This window comes from Mustelus asterias, chromosome 23 (genome assembly GCF_964213995.1).
Source record: "Mustelus asterias chromosome 23, sMusAst1.hap1.1, whole genome shotgun sequence".
Lineage (NCBI taxonomy): Eukaryota > Metazoa > Chordata > Chondrichthyes > Carcharhiniformes > Triakidae > Mustelus > Mustelus asterias.
The window spans coordinates 20520833-20537323 of NC_135823.1; the positions used below are offsets into that span (position 1 = coordinate 20520833).

Below are 16491 nucleotides of genomic sequence, written 5' to 3' on the forward strand. Positions count from 1 at the left end.
AGGAGGACTTTGCAGTGTGGACTTGGTCTGGTGTACATCTGTTATTTGATTTGTCTAGTTCAGTACTGAGTTATCCATCGGTTTTATTCTTCTTTGACTTTTCTTGTATTGGATTGCACAGAACAGTTTGCTAGGCCATTTCGGAGGGTAGTTAACTATCAATTGCCTTGCTGTAGGTCTGGAATGACATGACTTCCCTGAAGGACATGAGTGAACCAGATAGGTTTTGATGACAATCTGTTTAAGTTTATTTATTTATTAGTCACAAGTAGGCTTACATTTACACTGCAATGAAGGTACTGTGAAAATCCCCTAGTCGCCACACTCCGGCGCCTGTTCGGTTACACTGAGGGGGAATTTAGCATGACCAATGCACCTAACCAGCACGTTTTTCGGACTGTGGGAGGAAACCGGAGCACCCAGAGGAAACCCATGCTGACATGGGGAGAACATGCAGACTCCTCACAGTCGGTGGTTCAAGCCGGGAATCGAACTCGGGTCCCTGGCACTGTGAGGCAGCAATGCTAACCACTGTGCCACCGTGATAGTTTAATGATCATTGTTATTTTATTGTTATTATCTTAGAGAGTTAACAGCAGCAATTTGATCCACCATATTGCATATTCTTGAGCACATTCTTTCTAAACACAGTTGCCGCATTGCTGCAAATAGAATAGAGAGGAACCTTTTCTCCCAAGATACTTGTCTTCAGCCAAGTTTTGTCTTTCTGGCTCCTCACAAACCCACGAGGCGGTCTAGTTCTATGGGCGCCAGGGCCATCGATAAGTGGTGAGAAACGAGAGCTCTCAAAGCTAAACAAAAGGTTGTCCTATACAGACCCATTCGATGGACCGAGTGGCCAAATTCTGCCCCTCTGTCTTATGGTCTTATTGACCCATATTCAATACATCTGTGAAAATCTTGCCCTATCAGGAATAACCACTCTGTTAGTGTAGGTGGTTAAGATTTGGTAATACTTTTTTTAAAAAGTTACTTTAAAAGTAAAGCTGAAGTGGGCCACGGGGTGAGCTGGGAAAGGTTTTTTTAGCGCGTAAAGTTTAAAAGCATTATCCAGCGGGCAGCGTCGTTAGCGGGCAGCGGAGTGAGCAGGTAGCAGAGTGAGAGCTAAAGGGCTTTGACTCATCGGGCTTAGGCGGAAATGGGCGAGGCAAGTGGGATTATTTCTTAGTTTGTAATAACTTAAACTGGGCAATTGGGATGGAGGGTCATGTGATGTGTTGTTTCTGCATGATGTGGGAGCTGGTGGACCCCACTGTGGTTCCCAGTGAGCATGTCTGCAGTAAGTGTTGGTTGCTTGAGGAACTCCGGCTCAGGGTTGATGAGCTGGAGTCTGAGCTTCGGACACTGCGACATATCAGGGAGGGGGAGAGTTACCTGGTCACTGTGTTTCAGGAGGCAGTCACACCCCTTAGACTAACTAATTCAGCCGGGGGTCAGGGACAAGAGGGTGTAGCTGCGAGTGAGGCAGGAAGTGGGATCCAGAAGGTAGAGTTGCAAGAGCCTCAGTCCCTGAATCTGTACAACAGGTTTGAAATTCTTGCTCCCAGTGTGGACGGGAACGGGGACTGCAAGGAGGATGAGCAAACTGCCCACGGCACCGTGGTACGGGGAGCCGTTCAGGTGGAGGAAGAAAATAGAAATGTAGTGGTAATTGGGGATGGTATAGTTAGGGGCAGTGACACTGTTCTTTGTGACCAGGATCGAGATTCCCGAAGGTTGTGTTGCCTGCCTGGTGCTCGGGTCCAGGATATCTCATCTGGGCTGCAGAGGAACTTGGAGTGGGAGGGTAAGAATCCAGTTGTAGTGGTCCACGTAGGTACCAACAACATAGGTAGAACAGGAACAAAGGTTCTGCAGAGGGAGTATGAAAAGCTAGGAGCCAAATTAAAAAGCAGAACTGATGCACCATCAATCAAGCAAAGACTAGTTGTATGCAAGAACAAATAGGCTTTTATTAACAAGAACTTGGAGCCATCCCTGTTGGAGATCTGGTCCGTACTAAAGGCTAGGGGAAGCAGCCATCGCCTTTATACCCGGACCAAGGGGAGGAGTCTTGGGCGGAGCCGACAGGGATGTGCCACATATACAGGTAATAACAGATACTAACTAACAGTGGTTAACCACAACAGATAACAGATAACAGTGGTTTACCACAAGAACCAACAAGGTGGTAATCTCTGGATTACTACCTGAGCCACAAGCGAATTGGCGCAGGGTCAATAAGATTAAGGAGGTAAACGCGTGGCTCAAAGATTGGTGTGGGAGGAATGGGTTTGAATTCATGGGACATTGGCACCAGTATTGGGGAAGATGGGACCTGTTCAGATGGGATGGTCTTCGTCTGAATCGTGCTGGGACCAGAGTCCTGGCGAATCGTATAACCAGGGCTGTAAATAGGGCTTTAAACTAAATAGTCGGGGGGAGGGTTCAGGGGTAAGGGGAATTACAAAATCAAAGGTAAAGGAGAGGGTACGAGTGCAGGATAATGATGAGGCCATTCATATCGTTAAAGGAGTCAAGGGCTCAGGCAGAGTAAAAAAGGTGACAAACACAAGGAGGGAGGTGGTCAACGCAGTGCAAGGAGACGGTCTGGGGAAGGATAACCAGTTTGCGACAGGTAGGGACAGAGCGTGCAACCAAAAGAATGCACTAACAAATCGGGTCCATAAAAAGGCTAGCATAAAGACACTTTACCTGAATGCACGTAGCATTCGAAACAAAGTGAATGAGTTGATGGCACAAATCAGTACAAATGGGTATGATCTGATGTGGAGATGCCAGCGTTGGACTGGGGTAAACACAGTAAGAAGTTTAACAACACCAGGTTAAAGTCCAACAGGTTTATTTGGTAGCAAAAGCCACACAAGCTTTCGGAGCTGCAAGCCCCTTCTTCAGGTGAGTGGGAATTCTGTTCCCACTCACCTGAAGAAGGGGCTTGCAGCTCCGAAAGCTTGTGTGGCTTTTGCTACCAAATAAACCTGTTGGACTTTAACCTGGTGTTGTTAAACTTCTTACTATGATCTGATGGCCATTACAGAAACGTGGTTGCAGGGTGACCAGGACTGGGAACTGAATATCCAGGGGTATCAGACATTTCGGAAGGATAGACAGGAAGGAAAAGGAGGTGGGGTAGCTCTGTTAATTAAAGATATCAGGGCAGTAGTGAGAGATGATATAGGCTCTAAGGAGCATAATGTGGAATCGTTGTGGGTGGAGATGAGGAATAGTAAGGGGAGAAAGTCACTGGTGGGCGTGGTCTATAGGCCCCCAAATAATAACTTTGAGGTGGGTCGGGCTATAAACAAGCAAATAATGGATGCGTGCAAAAACTGAACAGCAATAATCATGGGGGATTTTAAACTGCATATTGATTGGTTGACTCAAGTCGGACGCGGTGGACTTGAGGAAGAGTTCTTAGAATGCTGTTGGGATAGTTTCCTTGAACAGTATGTTATAGAACCTACGAGGGAGCGAGTTATCTTGGATCTGGTCCTGTGTAATAAGACAGGTAAAATTAATGATCTTCTTGTGAGGGATCCTCTTGGAATGAATGATCACAATATGGTTGAATTTCTAATACAAATGGAGGGTGAGAAAGTAGGGTCCCAAACCAGTGTCCTCTACTTGAACAGAGGGGAGTACAATAGGAAGAGGGCAAAATTGGCTAATGTAGACTGGGAGCGCAGACTAGTTGGTAGGACAGCTGAGCAACAGTGGGGGATTTTTAAGGAGATTTTTCTCAGTACTCAGCAAAAATATATTCCTGTGACAAAGAAGGAATGTAAGAAAAGGGATAATCAGTCGTGGATAACCAAGGAAATAAAGGGGAGTATTAAATTAAAAACCGATGCACACAGAGTGGCCAAAACTAGTGGGGAATTAGAAGATTGGAAAAGCTTTAAAAAACAACAAAGAACTACTAAGAAAGCGATAAAGAAAGGAAAGATAGATTATGAAACTAAACTAGCACAAAATATAAAAACTGATAGTAAAAGTTTTTACAAATATATAAAAAGGAAGAGTAGCTAAAGTAAATGTTGGACCCTTAGAAGACGAGAAGGGGGATTTAATAATGGGAAACGAGGAAATGGCCGAAGCCTTAAACAAGTTTTTTGTGTCGGTCTTCACGGTAGAGGACACAAATAGCTTATCGAAAATTGATGGTCGTGGGACTGTAGGGGGTGAGGTCCTTAAAACGATTACTATTACTAAAGAGGTAGTGCTTGGTAGGCTAATGGGACTAAAGGTAGACAAGTCTCGGGCCCGGATGGAATGCATCCCAGGGTACTGAAAGAAATGGCAGAAGTAATAGCGGATGCGTTGGTTGTAATTTATCAAAATTCGCTGGACTCTGGGGAAGTGCCAGCTGATTGGAAAACAGCTAATGTGACGCCACTGTTTAAAAAAGGAGGTAGACAAAAGGCGGTAACTACAGGCCGGTTAGCTTAACGTCCGTAGTTGGGAAATTGCTGGAATCCATCATTAAAGAAGAAATAACAGGACACCTGGAAAAAATGGTTCGATCAAGCAGACGCAGCATGGATTCATGAGGGAAAGTCGTGTTTGATGAATTTACTGGATTTTTATGAAGATGTAACGAGTGCAGTTGACAGAGGGGAACCGGTGGATGTGGTGTTTTTAGATTTCCAGAAGGTGTTCGATAAGGTGCCTCACAAAAGGTTGCTGCAGAAGGAGTTGGGGGTAAAGTGTTAGCGTGGATTGAGGATTGGCTATCTAACAGGAAGCTGAGAGTTGGAATAAATGGATGCTTTTCTGGTTGGCAGTTGGTGACTAGTGGCGTGCCATAGGGATCGGTGCTGGGGCCTCAACTGTTTACCATATACATAGACGATCTGGAGGAGGGGACCGAGTGTAGGGTAACAAAGTTTGCGGATGACACAAAGATGAGTGGGAAAGTGAATTGCGTGGAGGATGCGGAAAGTCTGCAGAGAGATTTGGATAGGCTAAGTGAGTGGGCGAGGATCTGGCAGATGGAGTATAATGTTGACAAGTGTGAGGTTATCCACTTTGGAAGGAATAATAGTAAAATGGACTATTATTTAAATGGTGAAAAATTACAATATGCTACTGTGCAGAGGGTCCTTGTGCATGAATCGCAAAAACTCAGTTTGCAGGTGCAGCAGGTGATCAAGAAGGCAAATGGAATGTTGGCCTTTATCGCGAAGGGGATGGAGTATAAAAGCAGGGAGGTCTTGCTGCAATTGTACAAGGTAGTGGTGAGGCCGCAACTAGAGTACTGTGTGCAATTTTGGTCCCCTTGTTTGCGAAAGGATATATTGGCCTTGGAGGGAGTACAGAGAAGGTTCACCAGGTTGATACGGAGATGAGGGGGTTAGCTTATGAGGAGAGATCGAGTAGATTGGGCCTGTACTCGTTGGAGTTTAGAAGGCTGAGGGGAGATCTTATAGAGACATATAAGATAATGAAGGGGCTAGACAGGGTAGAGGCAGAGAGATTCTTTCCACTTAGAAAGGAAACAAGAACTAGAGGACACAGCCTCAAAATAAGGGGGAGTCAGTTTAGAACAGAGTTGGGGAGGAACTTCTTCTCTCAGAGGGTAGTGAATCTCTGGAATTCTCTGCCCATTGAAGCAGTGGAGGCTACCTCGTTAAATAAGTTTAAGTCACAGGTAGATAGATTTCTGATCAATAAGGGAATCAAGGGTTTGGGGAGTGGGCGGGTAAGTGGAACTAAACCACTATCAGATCAGCCATGACCTTATTGAATGGTGGGGCAGGCTCGAGGGGCTAGATGGCCTACTCCTGCTCCTATTTCTTATGTTCTTATGTTCTTAATACTGTAGTTTAACAGGTGTTCTTGTGGTTATTATTTTGAACACAGCTGTTGTTTCAATAACTCGCTGTTTATTCAAAAACATATATATGTGAGTGGGCATATAATTGCAATTTGCCATCCTCATTCTGACAGCAGTATTGTGCAGTCTTTAGTAAGTCAAGGTTGACAAAATAAATAACCTCGTGAATGTGTTGCTCCTACAGATGTTGGCAAGTGGTTCCGGAATTTTAAGTCTGCATTGGCAATCATTAATTTGCTTTGATTTATTTTTGTCACATGTATTAGCATACAGTGAGAAATATTGTTTCTTGCGCGTTTTACAGACAAAGCATACTGTTCATAGGGTACATAGGGGAGAAGGAAAGGAGAGAGTGCAGAATGTAGTGTTACAGTCATAGATAGGGTGTAGAGAAAGATCAACTTAATATGAGGTCGGTCCATTCAAAAGTCTGATGGCAGCAGGGAAGACGCTGTTCTTGAGTCAGTTGGTACGTGTCCTCAGACTTTTGTATCTTTTTCCCCAACGGAAGAAGGTGGAAGTTTTCCTCCATAGCCCAAAGATGTGCAAGTTAGGTGGATTGGCCATGCTAAATTGCTCCTTAGTCAGGGGGATTAGTAGGGTAAATACGTGTGATTACAGAGATAGGGCTTGGGTGGGATTGTTGTCGGTGCAGATGCAATGGGCTGAATGGCCTCATTTTGCACTGTTGGGATTCTATGATTCTAAGAGAGTATGTCTGGGGTGCGTGGGGTCCTTGATTATGCTGGCTGTTTTTCCAAGGCAGCGGGAAGTGTAGACGGAGTCAATGGATGGCAGGTTGGTTTGCGTGATGGACTGGGCTAATGGGGAAAAGCTCGCATTTGTTACATTTTGCCGAATGATTACGGTGTCACAAAAGGCCCTTTTGTGAGACTTTGGAAATTGTCTGTACAGAACCTTCAGTTGATGTTAATTTGAACAGAAAGGGAGTGAGGTTGAGAGGAAGCGCAGGCGTGTGGTTTGAGATGTCAGAGGAAGATGCACGCTCATTAAGGGAGAGATTGTACAGATCGCGAATAGAATAATCAAAACTGAAAGCACTGTGCTTGTACATGACACTTCAAAGCCCCAAATAACTGCATTTTCTAAACATAAGGGAATAGGGCAAGTTAGTGAATTGTTCACTGAGAAAATCTGCTATAAAATGAAGGCAAGCGGCAGCTCTTCCTATTAAGAGAATAAAGGATAAACAGTGATATATTTTATCTTGAATTAGGCATGTTCAGACTATACCAAAGTTCAAAAATGAAATGAAGACTTGCATTTTTATAGCACCTTTCATGGTATCCCAAAGCACTCTGCAGCTAATGAAATATTTTTGAAGTGTAGTTACTGCTAAAATATGGGAAACATGGCAGCCAATATGCACACAGTGATTCCCTACAAATGGTTATCTGATAATGACCATATAATCTATTTCTTTTAAATGAGGGATATATGTTAACTAGGATAAGACACCTCCACTTATTCAGGATAATAACAGGGGATCGTTCATGTCCTTTTAAGAGAGTAGACATAGGGCGCGATCTTACCGCCTGTTCCCACCGCACTCTCGCTGCAGCGAGCTGGGAGAATTTGGCAGCCAGCCAAATCTTCATTCACTGCAGCAGGATGGGAAAATTCTGAAACACTCCCTCCGTGTTGCAGTGGAGGGGCAGCCTAGGTTTTTGTGCTCAGGTCTCTGGAGAGGAACCTGAGCTGCAATCCCCTGACTGAGAGGTAAAAGTGTTACGACTACCCTGACACTAACATGTCCATACCATGTTAGTGCATGACATTTCTGTAGCTGCATGTGACAAACCTGACCCAACCACACACACACACACACACACACACCTCACACTCACAGCTCACACCTCACACTCATGTCAACACCAAAACCCCCAAGTTACTGAACTGCTCATTAACTTACATTCTTTTAAACTCTGTTCCAGGACTATGGGCATTCTTGTGGTTTGTAGGATTCTGTTTTTTGGTAAATCAGTGGCAGAAGACTTCATTAGAAGACCTTCCTCTCAACCAAGGTGCTGATGCTGCCCGAGCTTCCATCGCCTTCTGCTTCCTCTCCATTTTGTCCTGGGTAAGTTTGACAAGGTATTTCCAGCACCAAGTAATCTTGCATCTGGAGTTAAAACTGGGGCTCAGTCCACCTGTTTCTGGTATTCAAATGTAGCATGGTATCGGAATTTTCCGTCCCATTTTTCTGCCATGAATTGAACACGTGCTATTCTGGGTTTTTATGTCACTTTAAGTTCTACAATTGTTTATTTTTATTCTTTCACGGAGCATGGGCGTCGCTGGATAGGCCAGCATTTATTGCCCTATCCTAATTTCCCTCGAGAAGCTGCTGCTTTGAACCCCTTCAATCCATGTGGTGTAGGTATATTCACAGTGCTGTCAGGAAAGGAGTTCCAGGATTTTGACCCAGCGACAGTGAAGGAACGGCGATCTATTTCCAAGTCTGGGAGTGACTTAGAGGGGAACTCAATCATAGAATCCCTACAGTGCAGAAGGAGGCCATTCAGCCCGTCAAGTCTGCACCAACCACAATCCTACCCAGGCCCTATTCCCGTAACCCCACATCCCCCTGACACGAGGGTGAATTTTGCATGGCCAATCAACCTAACCCGCACATCTTTGGACTGCCCATGCATCTGCTGCCTTGGTCTTTCCAAGTATTGGAAGTCTTGGGTTTGGAAGATATTGCCAAAGGGGCCTCAGTAAGTTCCTTCAGTACATCTTGTAGATGGGACACACTGTTGCCACTGTGCATTGGTGGTGGAGAGATTGGATGTTGAAGGCAGTGGATAGAGTGCCAATCAGCGGACTGCTTTGTCTTGGATGATGTCCAGCCTCTTGAGTGTTGTTTGAGCTGCACTCACCCTGACAAGTGGAAAGTATTCCACCACACTGCTGACTTGTGCCTTGGGGAGCCAGGAGGTGACCCAGACAGTGACCCAGACTCTGACCTGCTCTTGTCACAATTATTTTTAGAAACTTAGCAAAGGTTGTTGACGCAGTTGCCAGTTTCAGTTTTAAGGTGCACACAGGTAAGTGATATAGAGTACCATAGTACATCACACAATGTACAGCAATGTGTTTTGAATCTTCCAAAACTAAAACTGCAATGACAGCTTGAACCATTTAGCCGACATAACCATCGCCATTTCCCATCATGATAGGATTTTCCATGCAATCCACATTGTATTTCGCAGTGGCAGAGGCAACCTGCCATTGGCCGGCAATAGGATGTTCTGGTCCCGTCATTCTCAATGGGGCCTTCTGTTGTATGCACTCCTTGCTGCTAGGCAACCTGTGGCACCCCCTCACTGCTAGGCAACCTGTGGCACCCCTTTGCTGCTAGGCAACCTGTGGCACCCCCATGCTGCCAGGCAACCTATGGCACCCCCTTGCTGCCAGACAACCTGTGGCATCCCCTTGCTTCCAGGCAACCTGTGGCATCCCCTCACTGCCAGGCAACCTGTGGCACCCCTCGCTGCCAGGCAACCTGTGGCACCCCTCGCTGCCAGGCAACCTGTGGCATCCCTCGCTGCCAGGCAACCTGTGGCACCCCTCGCTGCCAGGCAACCTGTGGCATCCCTTGCTGCCAGGCAATCCGTGGTGAGTCTGCAAGATCCCACCAGCGTGAACGGCTGGCGAATTCCAGCCTATATTTCTACAGTCAGTTAAAAAGTGGTAATGTCCCACAAAAACCAGAGCCCTTTTCATCCGATGAATCTTTTAATATAAATCGTGGGTGAGATTTTCCGGCCTCCCAGCCGCATGTTTCCCGCCGGCGGGAGGTGGTGCGTTGTTTGCTAATGGCAGGATTCTCTGATCCCGCTGCTGCCAATGGGAATTTCCACTGACATCACCCCATCCAGGCAGGAAACTCGTGGGCCGGGTTGCGCTGCCAGTGGACATTTTCACAGGGCATTGTTAGTCTTCCAACATACTGGTAATGATCAGCAGTGAGGGTACAGGCTGCTTCCTAACCCAGGAAGCCAGAGCCATTTGCAGTGCTCCTTATTGCGGCCAAGACTGGAATCAGACAACTTGCCACAGGCTGGGAAACAAAACAGGGGCTTTCCTTTAAAGTTTACTTATTAGTGGCACAAGTAGGCTTACATTAACACTGCAATGAAGTTACTGTGAAAATCCCCTAGTCACCACACTCCGGCGCCTGTTCGGGTACACTGAGTTTCGGGTGCTCCAGTTTCCTCCCACAGTCTGAAAGACGTACGGGTTAGGTGGATTGGCCTTGCTAAATTCTTCTTCAGTGTACCCGAACAGGAGTGTGGCAACTAGGGGATTTTCACAGTAACTTCATTGCAGTGTTAATGTAAGCCTCCTTGTAACACCAATAATTAAAAATAAACTGAGGGAGAATTTAGCATGGCTGATGCACCTAACCAGCATGTCTTTCAGACTGTGGGAAGAAACTGGAGCACCTGGACGAAACCCACACAGACACGGGAAGAACGTGCGCAGCCTCCACACAGACAGTGAGCCAGGAATTGAACCCGGGTCCCTGGCGTTGTTAGGCGGCAGTGCTAACCACTGTGCCACCATGTCACCTAACTAAGTAATAGATTGGGCAGTGCATGTAGTGACTGATCATTGCCCAATTCTTTATGTTGTACCAATTGGTCCAGCTTAGAGTCACAGTATTGTATCAAAAGAGTCACATGAAACTCAACCCTTTAATACTGGCATACCTCAGTCATGTTTATTTGAAGAATAATTAATTTATGCAAGTTGCAGTGGTCAGCCATTCTGAGAGTGGAAGAATGGAACATAAAGATTGAAACGCAAACTGGGCACTCTTATCTATATATGTTTTAAACATATTTCTATTATTTGCAATTGTTACCAACTCCTCTATTTTTTTTCAGGGCTACTTGACTCTCTTTGCCTTCAGCAAATTTAAAAATATAGGGTTTGCGGAAGATGTGCAAAGAATTGTACCTCAGCCTTCAGTATCTCCACAAGTATAGAGCAGTCTTTGTGACTGTTAACAAAGTGACTGACTCACTTCATCCTGTCAATTTTAACGTCATTAACACGAGATAATAATCATTAAATTATTAATAACTTCTTATTTCATTCCGTGCTCTAGTGAGACCAGGTAATTAGCTGCTCAGTGCCTGAGATTATGCCAAACCCAGACACTTAAAAAATTAATTGCCTCGACGGCCTGTTTTTATCACTTTTTACAAAATGTCAACTTAATTTCCTATGAGCAGGGATACAAAGTTAACCACATCTGTCTGCCACTGAATGTTTTGGAATTCAGAACTTAATTTAGCTGGTGAGAGATACAGGGAAAAAGTATGCATTTCTTTAAAAATGTCATAGTTTTATGTCACCAACCTTCACCAAATTAAAATAATGCCCAACATGACTGGAACGTCATTGGAGCGGGCCGCACGGTGGCACAGTGGTTAGCGCTGCTGCCTCACAGCTCCAAGGACCCGGGTTCAATTCCCAGCTTGAGTCACTGTCTATGCGGAGTCTGCACATTGTCTATGTTGCTTTACTTCAGTGCTCCAGTTTCCTCCCACAGTCTGAAAGATGTGCTGATTAGGTGCATTGGCCATGCTAAATTTTCCCTCAGTGTACCCGAACAGGCGCCGGAGTATGGCGAGTAGGGGATTTTCACAGTAACTTCATTGCAGTGTTAATGTAAGCTTACTTGTGACACTAATAAATAAACTTTAAGATCATGGCTAATCTGATTGTGTACACTGTTTGGGTACACTGAGGGTGAATTTAGCATGGTCAATGCACCTAACCAGCACTTCTTTCGGACTGTGGGAGGAACCGGAGCACCCGAAACTCAGCGTACCTGAACAGGCGCCGGAGTGTGGCGACTAGGGAATTTTCACAGTGACATCATTGCAGTGTTAATGTAAGCTTACTTGTGACACTAACTTTAAACTCATGAATGTAACTAAATTGCACATAATAAAGATTTCGGTTATATAACCAAAAGATTCATTTCTAATTTTTGCACCTTGCCAGGATGAAAGTTTGGACTCTAATTTTCACCATTTTTAAAAAATAGTTTCAGACTGAAATTGGAGCAGCCGAGCTTAGATTTGGTTCACTACAGTTTTTTATTCATTCACAGGATGTGGGTGTCGTGTCTCTCTTTTCAGGAGGGGATGAGGAGAAGTTTTCTCACTCGGAAGGTCATTAGTTTGTGGAATTCTCTTCTCCAATGAGCAGTGGAGGCTGGGTCATTGAATTCTTCAAGGCTGAGTTAGACAGATTTTTGATTAACAGGGGAGTCAAGGACTATGGTGGAGGAGGCAGGGGGTGGAGGGGCAGGGGGGCAGGCAGGAAAGTGGAGTTGAGACCACAATCAGATTAGCCATGATCTTAAAGTTTATTTATCAGTGTCACAAGTTGGCTTACATTAACACTGCAATGAAGTTACAGCAAAAATCACCCTCCGGTGCCTGTCCGGGTACACTGAGGGAGAACAGAGAATTTAGCATGGCAATTGCATCTAACTAGCATGTCTTTCAGACTGTGAGAGGAAACCGGAGCACCCGGAGGAATCCCATGCAGACACGGGGAGAATGTGCAAACTCCACACAGACAGTGACCCAATCCAGGAATCGAACCCAGGTCCCTGCCTTTGTGAGGCAGCAGTGCTAACCACTGTGCCGCCGTGTCACCCCGAATGGCGGTGCAAACCCGAAGGGCCAAATGGCCTACTCCTCCTAAGCCCTATGTTCCTATGCCCATCCCTAATTGCATTTCAGAATGTGGTGGTGAGCTGACTTCTTGAACTGTTGCAGTCTGTGTTCTGTGGGCACACCCACAGTGCTTTTAGGGAGGGAGTTCCACGATTTTGACCCAGTGACAGTGAATGAGTGGCAACATATTTCCAAATCTGAATCTTGAATGGGAACTAGGAGGTTGTGCTGTTCCTCTACACTTGCTGCCCTTGCTGTTTTAGGGAATAGAGGTTACGGGTTTGGGAGATGCTGCCAAATATATTTATCAAGTGGCTCCAGTGTACTTTGTCCATGATAAACACTTAAGCCTTAGTTCACCAATATGAAAGGAGCACATGCATCAAGTGGTGAATGGGGTGCCAATCAAGCAGCTGCTTTGTTCTGGATGGTGTTGAGTTTCTTGAGTGTTGTTGGAGCTGCACCCATCCAGGGAAGTGGAGAGTATTCCATCACACTCCTGACTTGTGCCTTGTAGATGATGGACAGGTTTTGGGGAGTCGGGAGGTGAGTTATTTGCCACAAAATTCCCAGCCTGTGACCTACTCTTGTTGCTACAGTTTTTATGGGGCTAGTCCAATTAAGATTTTGGCCAATGGTAACCAACAGGATGTTGATAGTGGGAGATTCAGTGATGGCAATGCCATTCAATGTTGAGAGAGGTGGTTAGATCCTCTCTTGTTGGAGATGTTCATTGCCTGGCACTTGTGTGGCATGAATGTTACTTGCCATTTGTCAGCTCAAGCCTGGACATTGTCCAGGTCTTGCTGCGTATGGAGCTTCAATATCTGAGGAGTCGCAAATAACATTGAACACTACACTCATGAGTGAACATCTCCACTTTTGACCTGATGATGGAAGACCTTGGGTTTTTTTCAATTTTGGGGTGAGTGCAGCTGGAAAATCCCACCCGACATAACCAAGGATAGTCCTGGAGGAGTCTGGGATGTTGGCTGAAAGGTATAATTTTGTGAGTATGACTATGTCAGGCTGTTATTTCATCAGTCTGTGGCAACTCTCTCCCAATCTTGGCACAAGTTCCCATAGTTTAGTGAAGAGGACCTAGGAACGACTGGGCAGGGTGTGCTTTTGTCATGGCACATACAATAGTATGTATTTGAAGTTAGTAATATCTGCATGTCATTTCCTGACCTACCTTGCCCAGCTAGGATAGAATTACTTCTAATCAAACATCCCTCATTCCAGCATTTAAAAGGAAAAGCAAATGTTTAAAAATGAGTTATTGTTAAATTCTCATTGCTATAACAACACATCTTATAACAATTGTATTATTTTTTGGACCAACATGATTTGAAAATTGTGATCACTCTAATGTCCCATGTTTGTGAGATCATCGAACACATTTGGTAGAATATTTCCAGTGACTAATAAGACATAACAAGAGTTTCCAAGGGCGGGATTTTCCGACCACGTTTCCCCCAAGACCGGAAAATGCATGGTCCATGTTCCGTCTGTTCTGATTCCCGTGGTATGAGAGATTTTCCTCATTGCATGTGATTGCAGATTGATTTATACGAGCAATTATTACATGCGGATGTAAAACATGATTGAATACCTAAAACTTGCAAACACTGTGAAGGAACACTATAATCTCCACAAAGTCAGTGTCTGTGGAACAATGCTGCACTGCAACATGCAACAAAAATTAACTAACGCAATAATCTCCTTCAAATTAACTATGTATGCCATAGTGTGCCTGTTCATTTCTTGTTATAGTACACTAACAAAAATAACTTGGTCCTTATTTTAATTAATTTCATTCAAGGCTGGCCTAACTCTGAAGGCATTTCAGAGGTACCGCTTGGGGGCTGACTCATCCCTCTTCTCCCAAGATCATTTGGACACTGGTCATCCTCCGTACAGTACTGGAATTGAGAACACAGAAACCTTCCAGAGCCCACCGTTTGCTGAAAACCTGGATACAGCTCCTACAGGATATCAAATGCCCCCCTATTAAAGGCTGAAAGTTCCCCCCCCCCCCCCTCACCCTCGACATTTAGAGAAATACAGTATTCCTTATGTTGGCCTAGATAGTTTTCTAATCCAACCTAATCAAGAATCTGAGGCTCCTAGCCTCTGTATATCCTGCCAGCCCCCTCTACCTTACCCAAGCTACTAACTGGAGAAACTGTCAAAAGGTATGACATCCAGAATCAATTGTGTGAGCGTACAAAAATTAAACATTATTCAGCACTTGCAGGTGATTTTCAGAGATTAAGTAAAAACTTTTTGATGGCTGAAGGATCTTGTAAAGACGCATTGGGAGATTGGATATTCAAAACTGAAACCTATGTGGGCTAATAGAAAAGGGATACTGTAATGCAGATATTTTATCTGTAATGCAGTATTGTTCACTGGTTGGTTAGCTGCGAGTAATAAAGTGCTGTCGAAGATCATTAGGCTTTTCATGTGCTAGACTGTTATTAGATACCCTTTATTTAAAAGAAAATTAGTGCAGTGTACTCACTATATTAGTGGTATTGTCATTCTTGTATTAATATGTAGTATGTGAGTTGGAAAGGCAACCTCTTCCAGCAACAAAGCAACTATTTCGTGTTTTTGAGGAACCCTCTTCGATTTACTTGACGTACCTGTGAACTCATGGTGAACTGTTCCACAAGATGTGCCAGGTTTTCTAGTTGTGTGTAACTGTATAAAGCTTTAACTTGTAAATGTTCAGAGCTAAGTGGGGATGTGAATTTAGTCTGTATTCCTGCTTCAGTTTAATTACATGGGTGCAAAACATATAAACATGAGTAGAAGCAAGTCAGCTGAACTTTTGAATTGGTACCATGGAAATATTTTAAAATCCTGTTTTATACACGTGGTTGCAGGTGTCTTATTGTATGAACGAGTAGGATACTGCTCAAAATAGTATTGGTTGTAATCATAGTAAAAGCTTGCCTGTCCCCCCCCTATATAACCCAAGGTTTATTGTGTGTCTTTTGCATATTAACCTCACTCTTATCGTATGGAACTGGACATAAGCAAATTTAGAATAGACAACCAGAGGGGGAAATTCATTGCATACAAAGAGGAGGGTCATTTAAACCTCTCCAGCCCAAACTGTGCATTGAGCCAACATATCAAAGTCTTGTTGAACTCTTCTGGCTAAGAATATCAGAATGTAATTAAGTACAAGTCATCCGTTGGCGATGTATGTATCTACTGCCAGTCAGGTAAGTCTAGACTTACTAATTGAACCTTAACCTTTTCACCAGCATGAAACCTTTGTATATGCTTAACAAAACAATGCCAGGGCAGCAGGAAGTGCAATTCTGTATTTGTTACAATCCCCGGGGGGACCCCAAACCTAAATACCCAAATTCACCGAATGACCGCCCCCCCCCCCCCCCAAAATGAAAAAATTACCGACAAGATTTCCGTTTTTGTAGTTTTTACTTTAACACGAATCAGAGCCGACGCAAATTGCAGCTGAATTCACAGGCAAATGATACTTCAAATAAAAGGGTACATTTTACTTTAAGTGGTCAATACAACAAAGATACGTACCTCCCCGTAAGCATTCGCAATTCCCACAACCTCCCACCTTTAACACTACGGGCGGAATTTTACCTGCACGTCCGCCCGAGATTTGTACGATCCTGCCCGAGGTTTCTACGATCCCACCCGAGGCCAACGGAGAATGCCGTTCTCCGAGCCTCGCCCGCCCCCAGAATCGGGGCGGACGTGCCGGTAAAATGCCGGCCAATGTAGCTACACAGTTCTACAATATTCTGTTCCTTAATCATGCAGTGGAAGGTCAGGAATCCTTTCCAATAACAGATTTCACCTTCAAGTTTCCTGGGTAGGATTGTCACCAGCAATGCACATTTCTACGAACCC

At 44.6% G+C, this 16491-nt stretch overlaps 1 protein-coding gene across 1 annotated transcript in view; it reads left to right on the forward strand.

Annotated features, from left to right (window-relative positions):
- Nucleotides 1-14745, forward strand: part of syngr3a (synaptogyrin 3a) — a 93676-nt gene extending 78931 nt beyond the window's left edge. Inside the window, exons 3-4 of the mRNA XM_078240081.1 lie at nt 7813-7958; nt 14411-14745. Of these exons, the coding sequence (XP_078096207.1) occupies nt 7813-7958; nt 14411-14602 (338 nt within the window). The 3' untranslated portion in view covers nt 14603-14745. The remainder of the gene's footprint in view (nt 1-7812; nt 7959-14410) is intronic.
- The last annotated feature ends 1746 nt before the right edge of the window (nt 14746-16491 follow it).